The sequence below is a fragment of the Dipodomys spectabilis genome, unplaced genomic scaffold (genome assembly GCF_019054845.1).
Source record: "Dipodomys spectabilis isolate Male_0828 unplaced genomic scaffold, ASM1905484v1 ptg000091l, whole genome shotgun sequence".
Lineage (NCBI taxonomy): Eukaryota > Metazoa > Chordata > Mammalia > Rodentia > Heteromyidae > Dipodomys > Dipodomys spectabilis.
Window position 1 is genome coordinate 1,433,765 of NW_024870768.1, and position 18,389 is coordinate 1,452,153.

General features: G+C 44.4%; 1 protein-coding gene across 1 annotated transcript in view; it reads left to right on the plus strand.

The window, feature by feature from the left end:
* Window positions 1–2,624: 2,624 nt before the first annotated feature.
* Window positions 2,625–18,389, plus strand: part of Fam120c (family with sequence similarity 120C) — a 121,911-nt gene continuing 106,146 nt past the window's right edge. Inside the window, exon 1 of the mRNA XM_042684853.1 lies at window positions 2,625–4,253. Within this exon, the coding sequence (XP_042540787.1) occupies window positions 3,558–4,253 (696 nt within the window). The 5' untranslated portion in view covers window positions 2,625–3,557. The remainder of the gene's footprint in view (window positions 4,254–18,389) is intronic.

Genomic DNA, 18,389 nt, shown 5'->3' on the forward strand with positions numbered 1-18,389 from the left:
CGCTCTAACACATGAGCCACAGTGCCACTTCCAGCTTTTTCTGTTTTTTAAACCTTTTTCTGTTTATGTGGTACTGAGGAATCAAACCCAGAGCTTCATGCCTGCTAAACACTCCCCCACTAAGCCACATTCCCAGCCTCTGTCCCTGAGCTCTTTTGCTCTCTAACACTTTGAGCCATCGCACCACTTCCTCAGTGAGACTCTTATCTCTAATTAACCTCTAAAAAGGTGGAAGGGGAACTGTGGCTCAACTAGTAGAGTGCCAGCCTTGAGGAAAAAAGCTAAGGGACAGAGTCTAGATCCTGAGCTCAAGCCCCAGTACCCACACAAAAGATAAAGAACAAAGAAAATAACCACAGGCACAATGCGATGGGCTGTATCCATTATTTTAGTTATTCAGAGAAAGATTTCATTGTTACATTTCTACGTATGTTTACAATATATTCCACTCAATCTTTCCAACTAGAACTTACATATTTCCTCCTCCAGCTCAATAACAACGTCTCTGGAAGGTACAGTAATGATGGAACCTGTGTAATCATAAGGATAAGATTAAGGTTCTTCCAAAAAAAATTTTTATTGTAAAAGTGGTGTAAAGACAGGTTACAGTTACATAGGTCAGGTAATGACTACAGTACTTTTTGAACTGTGTCACCTCTTCCCTCCTTTTCTCCCAGTTTATCCCTCCTGACCCTCCTCCCCCACAAGTTGTATAGTTCAGTTTCAACATAGTGTCTAGTATCACTGCTGAATTACTTCACCTTTGTCCCACCATTTATTTCTGTGTTTCCCCTACCCTCCCCAAATCAGCTAAACTTACACACAAGACAAAGGGTTACCACAGTCCTTCTTTTGGCTGTCCTACAAACACATTTGTCATTTGCCTGCTATGTACAATTGCAAAAATGTCCAGCCCTAACATAATCCATGGACAACTGCAAAATGTATTCAACTGCTGCATCCAGAAATAGTGGCATTCCTGAACACCTCCCATCCTCTTCTAGTTCAATATGGCTCCTTTAGATCTTATAGCCTATAATTAAACATAATTGCCACCAATATTTCTAATATGTTCCAGGACCCATGGCACATGTCTGTAATCCCAGCTACTTGGGAGATAGGAGAAGCTGCGTCAGAGACTAGCCTGGGGAAAAGTACAGGACCTTAAACTCAAAATAAACAAAGTGGGGAAGCCAGGCGCCAGGCTCACGCCTGTAATCCCAGCTACTCAGGAGGCTGAGATCTGAGGATCACAGGTCAAAGCCAGATGGGCCAAGAAAGTCTCTGAGAGAGACTCTTATCTCCAATAAACAACTAGAAAACCGGAAGTGGTGCTTGGCTTAAGTGGTAGAGTGCTAGCCTTGAGCTGAAGAGCTGAGGGACAGAGCCCAGGCCCAGAGTTCAAGCCCCATGACTGACCAAAAAAAAAAGTGGGGGGGATATGGCTCAAATGACCGAGTGCTTGCCTAGCAAGTAGGAGTCCCTGAGTGTAACCAATAAGAATATTAGATCTACTATGAAATAATTAAAAACAACCAAATTTCCTTTTTAGAAAAGAAGACATTGCACTAATTAATCAATTACCAGTTGTAAGGAAACATCCATTCCACCTGAATAGGAGTCAGGGAAATAAATTTCAGGTGTAAAAAAAAAACTCATGGGAGGGGCTGGGAAGGTGGCTCAGTGGTTGAGTGCTTGCCTTGCATGCCTGAGGCCCTGGGTTCGATTCCTCAGCACCACATAAGCAACAAGAAAAAAGCCGGCAGTGGCACTGTGGCTCAAGTGAGAGCGCTAGCCTTGAACTGAAGAGCTGAAGGACAGCGCCCAGGCCGAGTTCAAGCCCCATGACTGGACCCCCCTCCAAAAAAAACAAAAAAACTCATGGGATAAAGAAAAATTTTTTGGTACTGATTTGGGGCTTGAACTCTGGACCTGGGCACTGTCCCTGAGCTTCTATGCTCAAGGCTATCACTCTACCACTTGAGTCACAATGCCACTTCTGGCTTTTTCTGTTTATGTGGTACTGAGGAATGAAACCCAGGGCTTCATGCATGCTAGGCAAACACTCTACCACTAAGCCACGTTCCCAGCCCTTCTCCATCTTTATTCCTTTTCAAGACACTGGTCTCTCTCCTTTCACTTGGCTTGTTTTCATGAGTAACCTACACGCACTGCTTCATTATCTTCTTATTCCTTGCCATTTTGCTTTGTTCAATGAGTGCTTTACAGTGAATTCTTTGGTAGTTTGGGGCCTTTTTGCTTTTACATCCCAATAGACGTTCTTAGATAATTCTTAGATTCCTTTAGATCTCTCTTGGGTTCTGGATTTTTGTGGTTTACCATAATCTAGCACCTTCCAGTACATTCCAAGAAAGATGTGAGTACACGTTCAAATCTTGTTTTCCGCTCTGTATTCAATGATGACAGGGTTTACAGGGGGTTTCAACAGAGAAGCGCGTTGAAAATAGTTTTCGTTTTTTTTTTTTTTAAAAGATTGCGATGAAATTAGAACGCTTGCAACTATTTTGAAGAGCTTCTACATGTTGAAGAGCTCCTACACAGACTGATTCACAGTTTGGAAACAAAGACCCTAAGTATAGGGTTCCAAAGATAGAGTATCTAGTTTGCGTTGGCAGTGATCTCCCTGACCAAAGAGACCTGCAGAGCAAAGGCTATACAATTTCATTTTGTCTCTGCATTGTCTTGGGCAAACCTAAGTTTTACCATTTCTAACTGAGCTACTACTCTTCAAAGAATTTCAGGAGCCAGACGTGGGTTAGTATAGAAATGGTAGTGGTTATTTTTATGCTTCATGCTTTTTTTTCTTCTTCATTGCAAGCTATGCAGATTATTTGATCTATGGAAGGGAAATTTCTCCTTCCCAGAGAAGTTTAGCTTACTTTAGCCAAATGCAATCACTTCGCTCTATTTCCTTTCCCATAAAGCATCGCTCCTTCCTCCAACACCTCGTTTTCCTAGGAATAGCAGTAAAGTGCCTGAGGCAAAACAGTGGTCTGCAAAGAGTTGCCTGAAAATTCTAAACATACATCTTCGTCCCCCACCTCTTGTAACCCGGTAAGCCTCAAGGGTGGTGTTCTCATTCGCTGGCTGTATCACGAGGCCACACACGAGATGACTACAACTCCCAGGATGCCGATCGGTCCCGCCCCGCCCCCCTTTTCCAGCTGGAAAGCGTTTATCATAGAGAAGACGAGGCAACATGGCTCCCGGAGGTGGAAGGAAGAAGCTTCACCACCTTTGAAATGGTGACGAGCAGTGGAAGAGGACAAAAAAGAGAGACGTGACGACAGCCTTGACAGCGCTTTTGTCCTCCCAGCCTCTCCAGGGTCTGGTCAGCCTCACCCCTCCTCTCCATCCTTATCCAATCTGTGGTCTCTTTCCCTCCGCTTCCCAGTCCCCGCATCCCTCCCGTCGGGAATCCTGTCCCCGCCCCCCTCGCCCCCCACGGAGTGCGCACGCGCTCGCCCCCAGCTTCGCGCCCAGATCTTCGCCAGCTTGCTTGCGCAGCCGCTGTCTCATCTGCCCACTGACCAAGCATGGGCGTCCAGGGCTTCCAAGAGTTCCTGGAGAAGCGCTGTCCGGGGGCCGTGGTGCCCGTGGATCTTCTCAAACTCGCGCGCACCGTTTCACGCCAGCAACAGCAGCAGCACCTGCACCGCCAGCTGCCGCCGACGGCAGCCTTAGCGCCCGGGGCTGCGCGCGCCACCCGGGGCTCCGGTCCTCTTCCGCCGCCGTTCCCGCCTGCTGCCTTGGGTGCCTACGCCGGGGGCGCGGGGCCCGCTCGGCACCATCACCCTGCTCACCACTTCCATCACCACGGCCAGGCGCAGCCCGGGCTGCCCCCGCCGCTGCCCCCGCCGCCCCCTCCGCTGCCTGGGGCCCGGGTGCTAGTAGACGCGGGCTCAGCGCTGCCGCGGCTCTATGGCGGCTACCAGACGGATTGGGTGTGTGGCGGCCAATGGAACGCCATGCTGGGCTACTTGTCAGCGCTGTGCCAGGCTTGTGCCTATCCCGGCGGCGACGGCCTGGAGCTGGTGGTTATGTTCCCGGGGGGCCTGGGCAAGGACCGATTGGCCGAGTGGGGCCGTCGGTGCCAGGCCGAGCGGCAGACAGCGCAACTGATCGTGGGACACGTGGGCAACAAGGGCACCCCTCCACCGCGGGCCTGGTTCCTGCCACCTGCCTGCCTGAGCCACTGCGTGAGGCTAGCACTCATCCGCTTCCGGGTCAAGGTGAGGGAGGGGCCGGATTTTAAATAACACTTTTCACACCTATTCCCTCCCCACCTAACTCCTAACCACTCCGCTAACCTAATTGCTCAAGCTAGTTTTGTTCACCTTTACCCTCCATGTCACCTGCCCCCCCCATCAATTTACTCACCTCATTGACCACATCTCCATCCCTGTCATCCTAGCATTTCCCTTTACTTTCACTTACCCAGTTGGCCTACCTCCAGGTTTTAGCACAATTTAGTAAGAATTTCTTTTGAGCCATACCCTTCTCCTGTGGCCTTTTTCAAACTGCAATACCTTGTCCCTGCATTTTTCCTGTTGACATCCTCCTGTAACTCTTTTCCAACCTCACAACAAATCTGCTCATCATGTTAATTAGACACCTTTCTTCTGCATATTCTCCTATTTTAATCCAGTGCTTCTAACCATTCAACCTTTTTCATTTGATCACAATTCTGTCTCCTCCTCCTTTAGCCTAACAAATTATTTTTTAAGAGAAAAAGAAAAAAAGCAGCACTGATTCAGTCACTGTTCAACAAGTATTAACCCACTGTAAGGTTTGAAAGACATGGGAGACACCCTTCCCTTAGAAAATCAAACATATACACACAGAACATTTGTTTAATTATATCAATGTGTACTGTGACTGTGCTTTGCTTTGTGGTGCACACGGTAAGTACAGTACTTGTTTGTGTGTGTACATGTGTGTGAAGGGGTTGGTAATCTGGATAAAATGGTGGGGGGAGACTTCCTGAAGAAGTTGGGCCTCACCTAGATCTTCAAGGATGGGTTGGATTTGAATGGATTATGGGTTTGGGATGAGGTTGCTTTAAGTGGGAGAAAGAAAATGAGCAGAAGCAAAAAGGAATACCAAGTGTATGAGGCCCTGGGGGCTGTTAAGTCCAATCTGCCTGGAGTTGGGTCACTGCATATGGGGCCCAGGGAAGAGCTTGGCAGCATCTCCAGTTCTTGGCACCACTCTATTGCTCTGTTGCTTTTAGGTTTCAAGTTCCTACGTGGAAGGAATAGCAAGGCATGAGGAGTAAGGAGGTGGGCAGGAAGAAGTAGCAGCAAGAAAAATTGTACAGGGTTGAATTGGATGAAACTACAAATCCATTCCCCAACCTAGGGAATGTAGTCATTGGATGGGGATTGTGGGCTTCACCAGCTAGAGAAGTGGTGCCTGGTGGAGTAATGAAAGAAATCTCAGCTAAGAGATTGCAAGATTTGCTACAAAGAGAAGCTTGCAGTGCTTACTGAGCTTGTGGTGAGAGTCCAGTAATGCTAGACTGCAAGTGGCCAAATCAAATCTTTGCCTTGATGAAATACATCACAGTTGTTTTAATTTCTTAAAAATCCAGTTATGAGCCGGGTGCTGGTGGCTCACGCTTGTAATCCTAGCTACTCAGAAGGCTGAGATCTGAGGATCACAGTTCAAAGCCAGCCTGGGCAGGAAAGTCCGAGAAGTAGCTCCAATAAACCACCAGAGAACCGGAATGGCTCAAGTGGTAGAGCGCTAGCTTGAGCTGAAGAGCTGAGGGACAGTGTCTAGGCCCAGAGCTCAAGCCCTACAACTTATAAAAAGAAAATCCAGTTATGAGGCTGGGGACTGAACTTGGTGGTAGAGTGGGTACTGTATAACAACCTCACTTGTCCTAGACATTCCAAAGTAGATTCATTCACAGCCATTCTTTCCACATTGTTTTTATTGCTTCTACCCAGGCTTTAAGGATATGTTTGTTTCTTGGTATGAAGACTTCAACTCAAGGTTTTCCCCTCATGCTAAGCAAGTGCTCTGATATTTCAGTCACCTCCCCCCCTCAGCTTTTATCTTCCTTTTCTAACCTCATTGTTACCAGCAACCTGATTGTTGGCAGTAGTGACAACACTGATGCAATGCTTACTCTGTGTGTGTGTGTGCCTGTGCGTGTATGCATGCACATGCACCCATGTGTGCAAGTGTATTGTGCTGGGGGTTGAATCCAGGGCCACAAGCACACAAGGCAAATATTCTACCACTGAACTACAAAATGCTAGCCTGCTTTAAAAAATTGAATGCCTCGGGGCTGGGAAGGTGGCTCAGCGGTAGAGTGCTTGCCTTGCCTGCATAAGGCCCTGGGTTCGATTCCTCAGCACCACATAAGCAGAAAAGGCTGGAAGTGGCACTATGGCTCAAGTGGTAGAATGCTAGCCTTGGGCTGAAGAGCTGAGGGACAGCATCTAGACCTTAGAGTTCAAGCCCCACAACTGACAAAAAAAATATTGAACATCTCATTGGATCCTCGCAATAACCTAAGAAGCACTGTTACCTTTGTTTTCCAAATGGAGAAACTCAGGCCCAGGAACTTTAGAAATTTTCCCAAAGATACCCAGCAATAAGTGGCAGAGCTGGGATTCTGGGATTTGTGCCCATGCTGTCTGGCTTCAGAGCTCATGCTCTTAACAACAGTTGCTCTAAGTTGAAGCTTTCTAAAGTGCCACTGTGATTAGGCCATTTCCATACTCAGCTTTTCCTTGGTTTGCTTCTTTCATTTATGTTATTCCTACTGAGTACTTGCTGTAAGGGCAAGTACTATGCTGCTTGCTGAAGATTCAGAGGTAAATAAGGGAATTCCTGCTCTCAAAGAGGTTAGGCTTTAGTGAAAGAGACACACTGAAAAGTAGAATTATAGATCCTGCACACTAATTGCAAGTGATGAAATGTGGCCCCTCTGAGAGACATGGTAAGTTCTGAGTGAGTGAGTGAGTGAGTGAGTGAAGTTTGGGAGAGGCTTCACAGATCAATGCTGAGCCAGGAAGAGGCCTAAGGATAATGCCGTAGATAGTGGGCAATGGTGTGGTCTTAAAATGGCTGTTGGAGTTCTGAAGAATTTTTGATTGGAGATGGGCAGGAGAGATGAACACTGAGTATAGTTTGTGGTTTCAAGACTTTGTTCGTATATTTCTGATAGTCAAAAGTTTTTGAGAAGCAATTCCAATATATACATATATACACCCATATATATACACACACCTGCACACACATATATACACACATGCACACATATATGTATGTATGTTTTTTGGGTTGTGCTGGTACTGGGGCTTGAACTCAGGGCTTGGGCTTTTTTGCTCAGGGCTAGTGCTCTACAACTTCTGATAGCTCCACTTCCAGCTTTTATTTTTGGATGCTTAATTAGAGATAGGATCTTAGGAGTTTTCTGCCTCAACTGGCTTCATGATCCTCAGATCTCAGCTACCTGTGTAGCTTGGATTACAGGCATGAGCCAGGGGCATCAACCCCAAGTATGTATTTCAAATGCTAACACTGGCCAGACACTGGCAGGTGCTGTAGTCCCAGCTACTTGCCAAACTGAGTTTGAGGCCAGCCTGAATAACCCTGTCCCTAAAATTAGAAGTGAAAAATAAAAATTCCAGCAGTTCATAAAAGTGGTTGGTTTGAGGGGCTGGGAAGGTGGCTCAGTGGTAGAGTGCTTGCCTTGCATGCCTGAGGCCCTGGGTTCAATTCCTCAGCACCACATAAGCAAAAAGAAAAAAGCTGGAAGTGGCACTGTGGCTCAAGTGGTAGAGCGCTAGCCTTGAGCTGAAGAGCTGAGGGACAGCACCTAGGCCCAGAGTTCAGGCTCCACGACTGGACCAAAAAAAAAAGGTTGGTTTGAATAAATGGGTGGATATGTTTTATGAAAGATAGATTCTCACTGGTCAGTAGTTGAATGTTCACTGTAAAATTGTTTCTATTGTTCATCATAAGGGCTAGGAATGTGGCTTAGTGGTAGAGTGCTTGGCTAGCATGCACTAAGCCCTGGGTTTGATTCCTCAGCACCACATAAACAGAAAAAGCCAGAAGTGGTACTGTGGCTCAAGTGGTAGAGTGATAGCCTTGAGCAAAAAGAACCTCAGGGACAGTGCTCAGGCCCCAGTACTGGCAAAAAAAAACAAAAAACAAAAGAACAAAGTTGGTAATAAAATTTTGGGGACTGATTTAGTCCCAGCAGTTCTTTTCAGTCCTGAGCTCCGTTGGAGAATATATAAATCTTACTGTCTATGTTAAATTGTAAACCCATTCTGAATTTTTGTCCCTTCATAATGGCTTGTATATTTTGGGTATAGGATTTCCTTTTTCCTAAATGAACAGGTAATTAATCTTAAGAGAATGGGTTGAAGAAGTGACTTTAAAAAGTGTATAGTTTGGGGCTGGGAAGGTGGCGCAGTGGTAGCGTGCTTGCCTTGCATGCCTGAGGCCCTGGGTTCGATTCCTCAGCACCACATAAGCAAAAAGGAAAAAGCCAGAAGTGGCGCTGTGGCTCAAGTGGTAGAGCGCTAGCCTTGAGCTGAAGAGCTGAGGGTCAGCGCCCAGGCCCAGAGTTCAGGCCCCATGACTGGACCCAAAAAAAAAAAAAAGTGTATAGTTTGCTTGGTGTGGTACAGCATGTCTGTAACCCCAGCATCCTAGAGTCTGGGATTGAGGGTTTGGGGCTATAAATAGTGAAACCTCTATCTTCAAGGAAAAGTGTATGATATGGTGTGTGTGTGTACATGCGTACTATGATATGGTGTGTGTGTGTGCGTTTACATGCGTACCAGTACTGGGGCTGAACCTGGGGCCTTGTACTATTTCTTTTTGTTGGTCATGGGGCTTGAAATCAGGGACTAAGCATTGTTCCTGAGCTTTTTCGCTCATAGCTAGCAATCTACAACTTTGAGCCACAGTACCACTTCCAGTTTTCTGGTGTTTAATTGGATAAGAGTCTCATAGACTTTCCTGCCCGGGTTGGTTTCTAACTGTGATCCTCAGATCTGTACTTCCTGAGTAGCTAGGATTACAAATGTGAGCCACTGGCACTGCTTTGCACTCTTGCTTGCCTTTTTTTGCTCAAGGCTGACAGTTTCTCACTTGAGCCATAGCTCCACTTCTGGCTTTTTGGTGGTTAATAGGAGATAAGAGTCTCACAAGGACTTTCTGCTTGGGCTGACTTTGATCCTCAGATCTCAGTCTTGTGAGTAGCTAGGATTACAGGCATGAGCCACCAGTATCAAGCTTAGTGGCTTTTAGTGCATTTAAGACTAGCTCCAGTTTAGCAAGCATAATGTCCTGAGTTCAAACCCCAGGACCTTCAAAAGAAAAAAAAATGACTGAGCCCGGGGCTGGTGGCTCATGCCTGTAATCCTAGCTATTCAGGAGGCTGACATCTAAGGATCACAGTTCAAAGCCAGCCCAGGCAGGAAAGTCCTTGAAACTCTTATCTCCAATTAACCACCAGAAAACCAAAAGTGGTCCTGTAGCTCAAGTGGTGGTGTGCTCACCTTGAACTGAAGAGCTCAGGGACAGTGCCCAGGCCCAGAGTTCAAGCCCCATGACCGACAAAAAAAAAAGACTGGCTCTAGAATTGTGTGTGTAAAATGCCCATGTTAGCAGTGAATGAAGTTCTCTTGGTTCTGATAAATGATGTTGGAATAATGATCAATTTCCACAATTATAGTATAGACTCATTGAAAGGTACTTAGTAACTGATGGTTATTTGCCTTTCAGAATAATATTCCATCTTTTTGTGTACATGTGTTGGTATCATGGATTGAACTCAGGCTGGCCTTATGTTCTCACTGGGCTTTGTTGCTTGCTGCTGGCCCTTTACCACTTGAACCACACATCCAGTAAGTCAATTTGCTAGTTAATTAGAGATGAAGTCTCAAAGACTTTTCTGTCTGGGCCAGTTTTAAACCTGGATCCTCCAGGTCTCAGCCTCCTGAATAGTTAAGATTATAAGCATGAGCCACTAGCACCCAGCAGTAGATAAGAGTCTCACAGACTTTCCTGTCCAGGCTGGCTTTGAACTGTGATCCTCAGATGTCAGCCTCCTGAGTAGCTAGGATTGCAAGCATGAGGCATTGGTGTCTGACTAATGTTTTATCTTGATGGTGACAATCTTTCACTTGGCTGATTTGTCTGCCTAGCATTTCTTTTGACTGTATATTATTGCTTCAGAACAAAACCCACTGTGGGATCCTTTAGTTTTGTACTCTAAAGCAAGACCACAAGATGGCCTTTATTCTAGGCTCATTTTCATTTATAAGAAAAGAATGTAGGGTGGCAGTATTAAACAATAGATAAATTGCTGACTTGTCTGTTTAGCTTTAGACAAATTAGGACTTCCCATGAAAAAAGTTGGTATTTTACTGTTGGAATGAATTTTGTTATTTTGTTTCAGTTATTATTTTTTTTATTATTGTCGGTCTTGAACTCTGGGTCTGGGCACTGTCCCTCAGCTCTTCAGCTCAAGGCTAGCGCTCTACCACTTGAGCCACAGCACCATTTCTGGCTTTTTGTGCTTTTGTGGTGCTGGGGAATCGAACCCAGGGCCTCATGCATGTAAGGCAAGCACTCTACCACTGAGCCACCTTCCCAGCCCCTCAGTTATTTCTCTGTATATTTTTGTAAATGAAAATCACCAGTGGCAGGAAAATTCAGCAAATCTACAAATTGCTTGCCTGGCCTTTTTCAAAGGGTCTCAAAAGTTGAACAGCTGGCTGGTCTCCGGTGGCTCCCACCTGTAATCCTAGCTACTCAGGAGGCTGAGATCTGAGGATCTCGGGTCAAAGCCAGCCCGGGCAGGAAAAGTCTCCAATAAACCACTAGAAAACTGGAAGTACTGCCGTGGCTCAAGCGGTAGAGCACTCGCCTTGAGCTGAAGAGCACAAGGACAGTGCCCAAGCCCAGAGTTCAAGCCCCATGACTGACCAAAAAAAAAAAAGTTGAACAGCCAAACACTATTTTAGACTGATTCAGGAGTTTATGAGGAATGAAAGCTTTATTTAATATTTAATATCTATGAGGAAAACTAGATAATTAGCAGCTGGTCATGGAGGTGTGAGCCACTGATGCCTGACACGTAGTGTTTTTTTTCCTTTTTAAATGAGGCCAATTAAAGCAAAATAAGTTGGAAAACTTGGGTATGGCTCATGTGGTGGAGCATTTACAAACACAAAGTCCTGAGTTCTATCCTTAATACTACATACAGAAAAAGGAAAAAAATAGTTGATAGAAGAAACATATTTTGTTGCGATACTTGGCTGTGAGAGAAGGCATATTGGTAGTGCATGAATAACCAGGCATTGAAAAGTACGATCATGAGCCAGGGTCATTTTTTGCTTCAAAATACAGAAAAGCAGTGCTGGGAATATAACTTAGTGGTAGAGTGCTTGCTTAGCATGAACAAAGCCCTGGGTTTGATTCCTCAGTACCACATAAACAGAAAAAAAGGCCAGAAGTGGCACTGTGGCTCAAGTGGTAGAGTGCTACCCTTGAGCAAAAAGAAGCTCAGGGACCTGTCCCTGAGAACAGGGCCCAGGCCCTGAGTTCAAGCCCCAGGACTGGAAAAAAATTAGCTACTCAGGAGGCTGAGATCTGAGAATCCATCTAAGCCAATCCCAGAAGGAAAGCACGTGAGACTCTTAAATCTAATGAACCACCAAAAACCGAGAAGTGGATTCAAGTGGTAGAGCAATAGCATTGAGAAGTAACTAAATAAATAAATGAGGTAATTGAAAAACAAATTTTGTACCAAGGATCATACTCAGGGCCTCATGCATGGTAAGTAAATGCGCAATCACTAAGCTACATCCCCAGCCCGTTTTCTCTGCTGTGGATACTACTAAATGGTAAAGAGTCCTTTTTGCAGGTTTCAATTTCTCAAAGTTTTGCAGATTTTCATGTTTCCTTTTTGTTGTATAAGATTATATATTTTTATGGCTACCTACAGAGATTAAAAATAAACAGTAAGAAAGCTGCTAAAATATACAATATTATCAATACACAGAAAACATGTAAGCTGTTTACCAAGGGAGTAAGTTACACCAGAGATGTTACAGTTCTCTGCATGTGTGACTCGGGTTTGGCTTCAGAGTCTCGCTAGCCAGACAGGCACTCTTATTGCTTGAGCTTCCATTATCTCTCCCTCTCTGCCATCCACTTCTAGCATGCACAATTTTTTTATTTTAATTTTTAAAAAATGTATTGCTTCCACAGAGGGGTTACTGTTTTATAAGTCAGGTAATGAGTACATTTCTTTTTGGACAGTGTTACCCTTTCCTTTGTTCTCTCCCAACTTCTCCCTCCCATCCCTGCCCACAAGTTGTATAGTTCATTTTCAACATAGTGTCTAGTGAGTACCAATGCTGCATTTGTTTTCCCTTTGTCCCTCCATTTCTGTATGCACCTTTTTTTTTTTTTTTGTCGGTCGTGGGGCCTGAACTCTGGGCCTAGGCGTTGTTCCTCTGCTCTTTAGCTCAAGGCTAATGCTCTACCACTTGAGCCACAGAGCCACTTCCAACTTTTTCTGCTTATGTGGTACTGAGGAATCGAACCCAGGGCCTCATTCATGCAAGGCAAGCACTCTACCACTGAGCCACCTTCCCAGCCCCTGTATGCACATTTTTAACTAAACACTTCATTATCAAACATCATAGTCAGTGCCTTGTTAATTTTTAGAAAGAGGATTTCAAACAGTTCACAAAAAATCTGTACCTTATTCTCTCCCCCCTCTCTCTTTCTCTCTCTCTCTTTCCCTCCCTCCCTCCCCCCCCCCCCTCTTTTTTGTCAGTCATGGGGCTTGAACTCTGGGCCTGGATGCTGTCCCTCAGCTCTTTGGCTCAAGGCTAACACTCTACTACTTGAGCCACAGTGCCACTTCCAGTTTTCTGAGTGGTTCATTGGAAATAAAGAGTCTCACAGACTTTCCTGCCTGGGCTGGCTTTGAATTGTGATCCTCAGATCTCAGCCTCCTGAGTAGCTAGGATTACAGGGGTGAGCCACCAGTGCCCCACACCTTATTCTCTTTAATGCATACCACTCTTACATTTCCCAAAACTCTCAAAAACTTCTTTTAAAAGTTTTCAAGTGCTTATATAAATTACATGAATACTTTTTTATCTTCTTTCAGCTTTAACAGGGACTAAGGCAATAAGGTGAAATATCTACTGGTATAAAAGAACAAGTAGAAAATGCTTCAGCAAATGCATATTGTACTAGAGTATCTAACCATGTCTTCTATCCAGCTTTTTGGTAGTTAATTGAAGGTAAGAGTCTCATGGACTTGCCTGCCTGAGCTGGCTTTGAACCAAATCCTAGATCTCAGCCTCCTGAGTAGCTGGGATTACAGGCAGAAGTCACTAGAACCTGGCTTTTGAAGACCTTTTTTAAAAGAGCAAATACGGAGGTTGGAGTTGTGGCTCAATTGGCAGAGCACTAGCCAGTGAGCTGAAAGCATCAGGAATTGAGTTCAAGTCCTTGTCTTGGGCCTAACCAAAAAAGAAAAAAAAAAGCAAATACAAGAGTGATGAGAAATATGTCAGGTGAATAAAGAATAGGAGAATTGAGATTATCTTGTGCAGAGTTAGTAATTATTTATATACTTATTAGAATCATTCCAACAGTATGTACAACTTCATTTGTATATGTGTACTGGTATTGGGGCTTGAACTTGGGGCTTGACCTTTTTCACTCAAGGCTGGCACTATACTACTTGAGCCACATGTCTTTTTGCTGTTTAATTGCAGATAAGAGTCTAACAGACTTTTCTGCTGAGGCCAAATTTGTCTTCATCCTCAGATCTCACCTTCCTGAGTAGCTAAAATTACAAACATAAGCCACCAGCTCCTGGCCTCAGTTTGCTGTTTTTGTTGTTGTTTTGTTTTGTTTTGCAATCCTAGAGATGGAGCCTAGAACTTTGCACATGATGGACAAGTACTCTACCACTATACCCCTGCCCTCACGCACAAATAATTTTTAAATGCCGTATTTTTTTTGTACTTTGCAATTTCCTTAGCTATTATCTTTATCTCTTTTTTATTTATTTATTTTTTGGTCCTGGGGCCTGAACTCTGGGCCTGGGCACTGTTCCTGAGCTCTTCAGCTCAAGGTGAGCCCTCTACCACTTGAGCCACAGTGCCACTTACTATCTTTATTTATTTTCACTGTTATCCTTTTTTAAAAAAATTAATGGGGTTTAAACTCAAGAACTTGTGCTTACTGTGCTGGTACTCTACCATGGGAGAAAAGCTTCCAGCCTTCCTTCTTTGCTTTGTATTTTGGAAATGAACTGTTTTGCCTGGGTTGGCTTCAAACTTAGATCCTTCAGATCTCAGCTTCTCAAGTAATTAAGGATCACAGGTGTGAGCCATTAGTGAATAACACAGTAAATAGTAAAGAATAGCATATTAATTTCCTTATTCTATTGCCACTTTATATCTGATGTCACCACTTTGGGCGGCTACATTTCCATTCTTCTTGGCCCTTTTTGAGATAATTACCATCCTAAAGCCATCCTGTCCTTGAACTATTTGACTTGCATTCTGTACTTTTTGCTACTTCTTTATTTTGAGACAGTCTCAACATCCTAAAGCTACCCTCCTTAGATTCTAGCATCCTGCTATTTATTGATTGATTTTGAGACAGGGGTCTTTATGTGTTGTCTAGGCTGGGTTCAAGTAATCCTACCTTGGCCTCCTGAATAGCTGGGACTACAGGCTTGTACTACTGTGTAACACTAACAGACACTTAACTATACTCACAGCTATAATTGTTGCTCAATAAATCATTTCACTAGTCAGCTTTCATTGCCCAAATGCTCGTTTAATATTTCTTTTTCCTTTTTCATCCATTTTCCCCATGTTGGGGAACTCAAGATTGATACTATTTCAGCCACCTGCTGGGCCATCATGCCCTTTATGTTACAGATCACTGAAAAGGAAACCTTTGTCCACCGCACCTACAGGTTTAGAGTGGCACCAGTAAACCAAGAGATGAGTGCACCTAGAAACTTCAACTGCCTGGCTTTTCCTAGCCTCCCCCTTGGGCAGAAGACTGCAGTGTTTGAGACTATAGTTCCCCACACTTTTTTTTACAGTGGGGAGACTGGCAAATTAATTAACCTTTATCTCCTTTTCTCCCAAACTCTTCCCTTTTTATGTGTAAATTGGCATCAAGTTCACTGGCTGAGTTTGCTGTATCAGCTGTGCCCAGAAACCCCCTTCACTTATTTTCCTCATGATTTTCTGGCTTTTTCTTAAATGTTGGTGCTCTCAAAACTGATGTCCTGGGCTGGGAATATGGCTTAGTAGTAGAGAGCTTGCCTAGCATGCATGAAGCCCTTGGTTCAATTCCTCAGTAGCATAAAAAGCTGGAAGTGACACTGTGGCTCAAGTAGTAGAGTGCCAACCTTGAGTGAAAGAAGCTCAGGGATAGTACCCAAGCCCTGAATTCAAGCCCCACGACTCGCAAAAAAACCCAAGTCTGATGTCCTGGTCATATTATTTTATATTTGATTCCAATGCAAGTGAGCTCATTGCTGTGTGTTTATGTGAGTGCATGTGCTCATCCACATTACGACACCAAAATCTGAATTCAGGGCCTGGGCACTGTCTCAGCTTTTTTGTTCAAGGCTGGTGCTTAGGACATACTACCACTTTTTAGCTTTTTGGTGGTTAATTTGAGAGCTTCAGAGATTTTTCTTTTCTGCCTGGCTTTAAACTGTGATCCTGGGTCTGGGAAGGTGGCTCAGTGGTAGAGTGCTTGCCTTGCATGCATGAGGCCCTAGGTTCGATTCCTCAACACCACATGAGCAGAAAAAGCCAGAAGTGGGGCTGTGGCTCAAGTGGTAGAGTGCTAGCCTTCAGCTGAAGAGCTGAGGGACAGCGCCCTGGCCCAGAGTTCAGGCCCCACAACCGACAAAAAAAAAAAAAAGACTAAACTGTGATCCTCAGATTTCAGCCTCCTGAGTAGCTTAAGATCATAGGTGTAAGCCACTGGTACCTGGCTGATCTCACTCATTCTATGGCTTTAACAACTGACTATATTCTGATGATTTTTATAGCTCTATTCCTTCCCTCAACCTCTCAAGAACTGTCAACACATCTTTTCCCTTTAGCTTGTTCTATTTATGGTATTGTCTTTTTCTGTGAATTGTGTATTTTCACCATTGAAGCCAGAAATTATGGAGTTTTGGATTCTTCATCTATCATTTCCCACATAGGCTGCAATGTTTCAGTTCTTCAAAATTATCTAGACCAGTTATGTTTGTCTGTTTCCAATCCCATTCTTTAGTTCAGGTTATATATATATATATTTTTAATATGAAGCCTGAAAATTGCCCTAACGTGTTCCTTTCTCATAATGCCCTTGGACACCATCTGCCACACTGGTGCCATTCAGAAAACAAAAGCTGACTTAGTCATTTGTCCAGTAATATGCACTGACTACTGCTAGAAATAGCTAGAGATTCAATCTTTGCATTTTCTCTTCCTCTCCCTTTCTCTCCCCTTTTGTTCTCTCCTTTCTTCACCATGGACTAGTCAGTCTATAAAGAACTGATTTGATAATTACGTGAGTGTGTTGTTTCCCAATGAAGCATTGAGAGATGGTCTTTACCAAAAATTACCATGCTTTCCTGTTTCAACAATGCATGAATGGAGCCTGCTGCTAGCCCTCCTCCTCAGCTGGATGCTCAGAAGCAGCAGCCCTTAAGCACTTCCTTGCATTGCCCTCAAGCTGCCCCAAGGCCTCTGCTACACTGCACAGCCGCTGAGCCCCTGTTTAGCTGTAGCCATTATGATCAGGGAAATGTACCACCAGGACTTGGAGGAGGCCACTATCAACTTCCAGGTCACCCTGGAGCCCTGTACCTCCTTCATCTCCCACTCTTACTACTTTAGCTGAAATGATGTGTCTGAAAAAACTTGCCAGATACTTTCTTCACCAATCTCACAAGGAGAAGGACAATGATGAGAACCTGAGGAAGCTGCAGAACTAATGAATTGGCCAGATCTTCCTGCAGGATGTCAAGAAGCCAAACAGTGACGACTTAAAAGAATGGGCTGGATGCCATGCCGTGTATCACATTTGGATAAAAAGTTGAATCACACATTACTGGAACTGTACCCTATAGACACTGACAAAATTGACCCCCCCTTATGTGACTTCACTGAGACATGTTACCTGAATAAACAGGTAACCCAATTTACTCAAGATAGGAGCCTCTACATCTGGATAGTTAGTATATCTCTGTCAAGCACAGCCTGGGAGAATGAAAAAGAAAAAGCTTTAGAGGGATGTCCTCAAATCCAGTGGCTGCTTGTCACCAAGGCAAAGTATGCATGTTGGAATTGCCTTTCCCCATTCTATAAGTAGTACTGGAATATTCACTTAAGTTCTTTTTTTCTTTTGTGTGTGTTGGGGGATGGGTACCGGGGCTGGACTCTGTCACTTAGCTTTTTGCTCAAGGCTGGTGCTCTGCCACTTGAGCCACATCTCTACTTCTGACCTTTTGCTGGTTAATGGATATGAGTCTCTTGGACTCAGCCTGGGCTGGCTACAAACCAGATCCTCAGCTCTCAGCCATGAGCCACCAGCATCCAGCCCACTTAATTTCTTTAGTTTCTATTATTCCTTCAAATAAAGAAAATTGGTAACAACCCCTCCCCACCCCCCCCCCCCAAAAAAATCAAGCCTTGCGAAGTTAATTGCAGCCTGTGAAACTGAGCTAGTAGACCTGTATAAGCCATGTCCATGGGTTGTATGAGATAATAAATGTTTTAAACCACTAAGTTTTACACAAAAATAGATCACTAAACAATTTTAAATCGTAATTTGTAGAACATGTAATACTTTTTTCCCTATTGGTTGTGGGGCTTGAATTCAGAGCTTGGACACTGTCCCTGAGCTGTTTTGCTCAAGGCTAGTGCTCTACCACTTTGAGCCACAGCAACACTTCTGGTTTTTGAGTGGCTAATCGTAAATAAGAGTTCACAGACTTTCCTGCCCAAGCTGGCTTTGAACAGCAGTCCTCAGATCTCAGTCTCCTGATTAGCTAGGGTTACAGGCCTGAGCCACTGGTGCCTGGCTTCATATAATACTTTTTTGTCCAAATGAGGTTTGGAACTCAGGGCTCGCACTTGCTAGGCAATCACTCTGATTCTACTTATGCCATGTCCCCAAGAACTTTTTGCTTTAGTATGTTTTTCTTTTTTTTTTTTTGTCGGTCGTGGGGCTTGAACTCTGGGCCTGGGCACTGTCCCTCAGCTCTTCAGCTCAAGGCGAGCGCTCTACCACTTGAGCTACAGCGCCACTTCCGGTGTTCTGGTGGT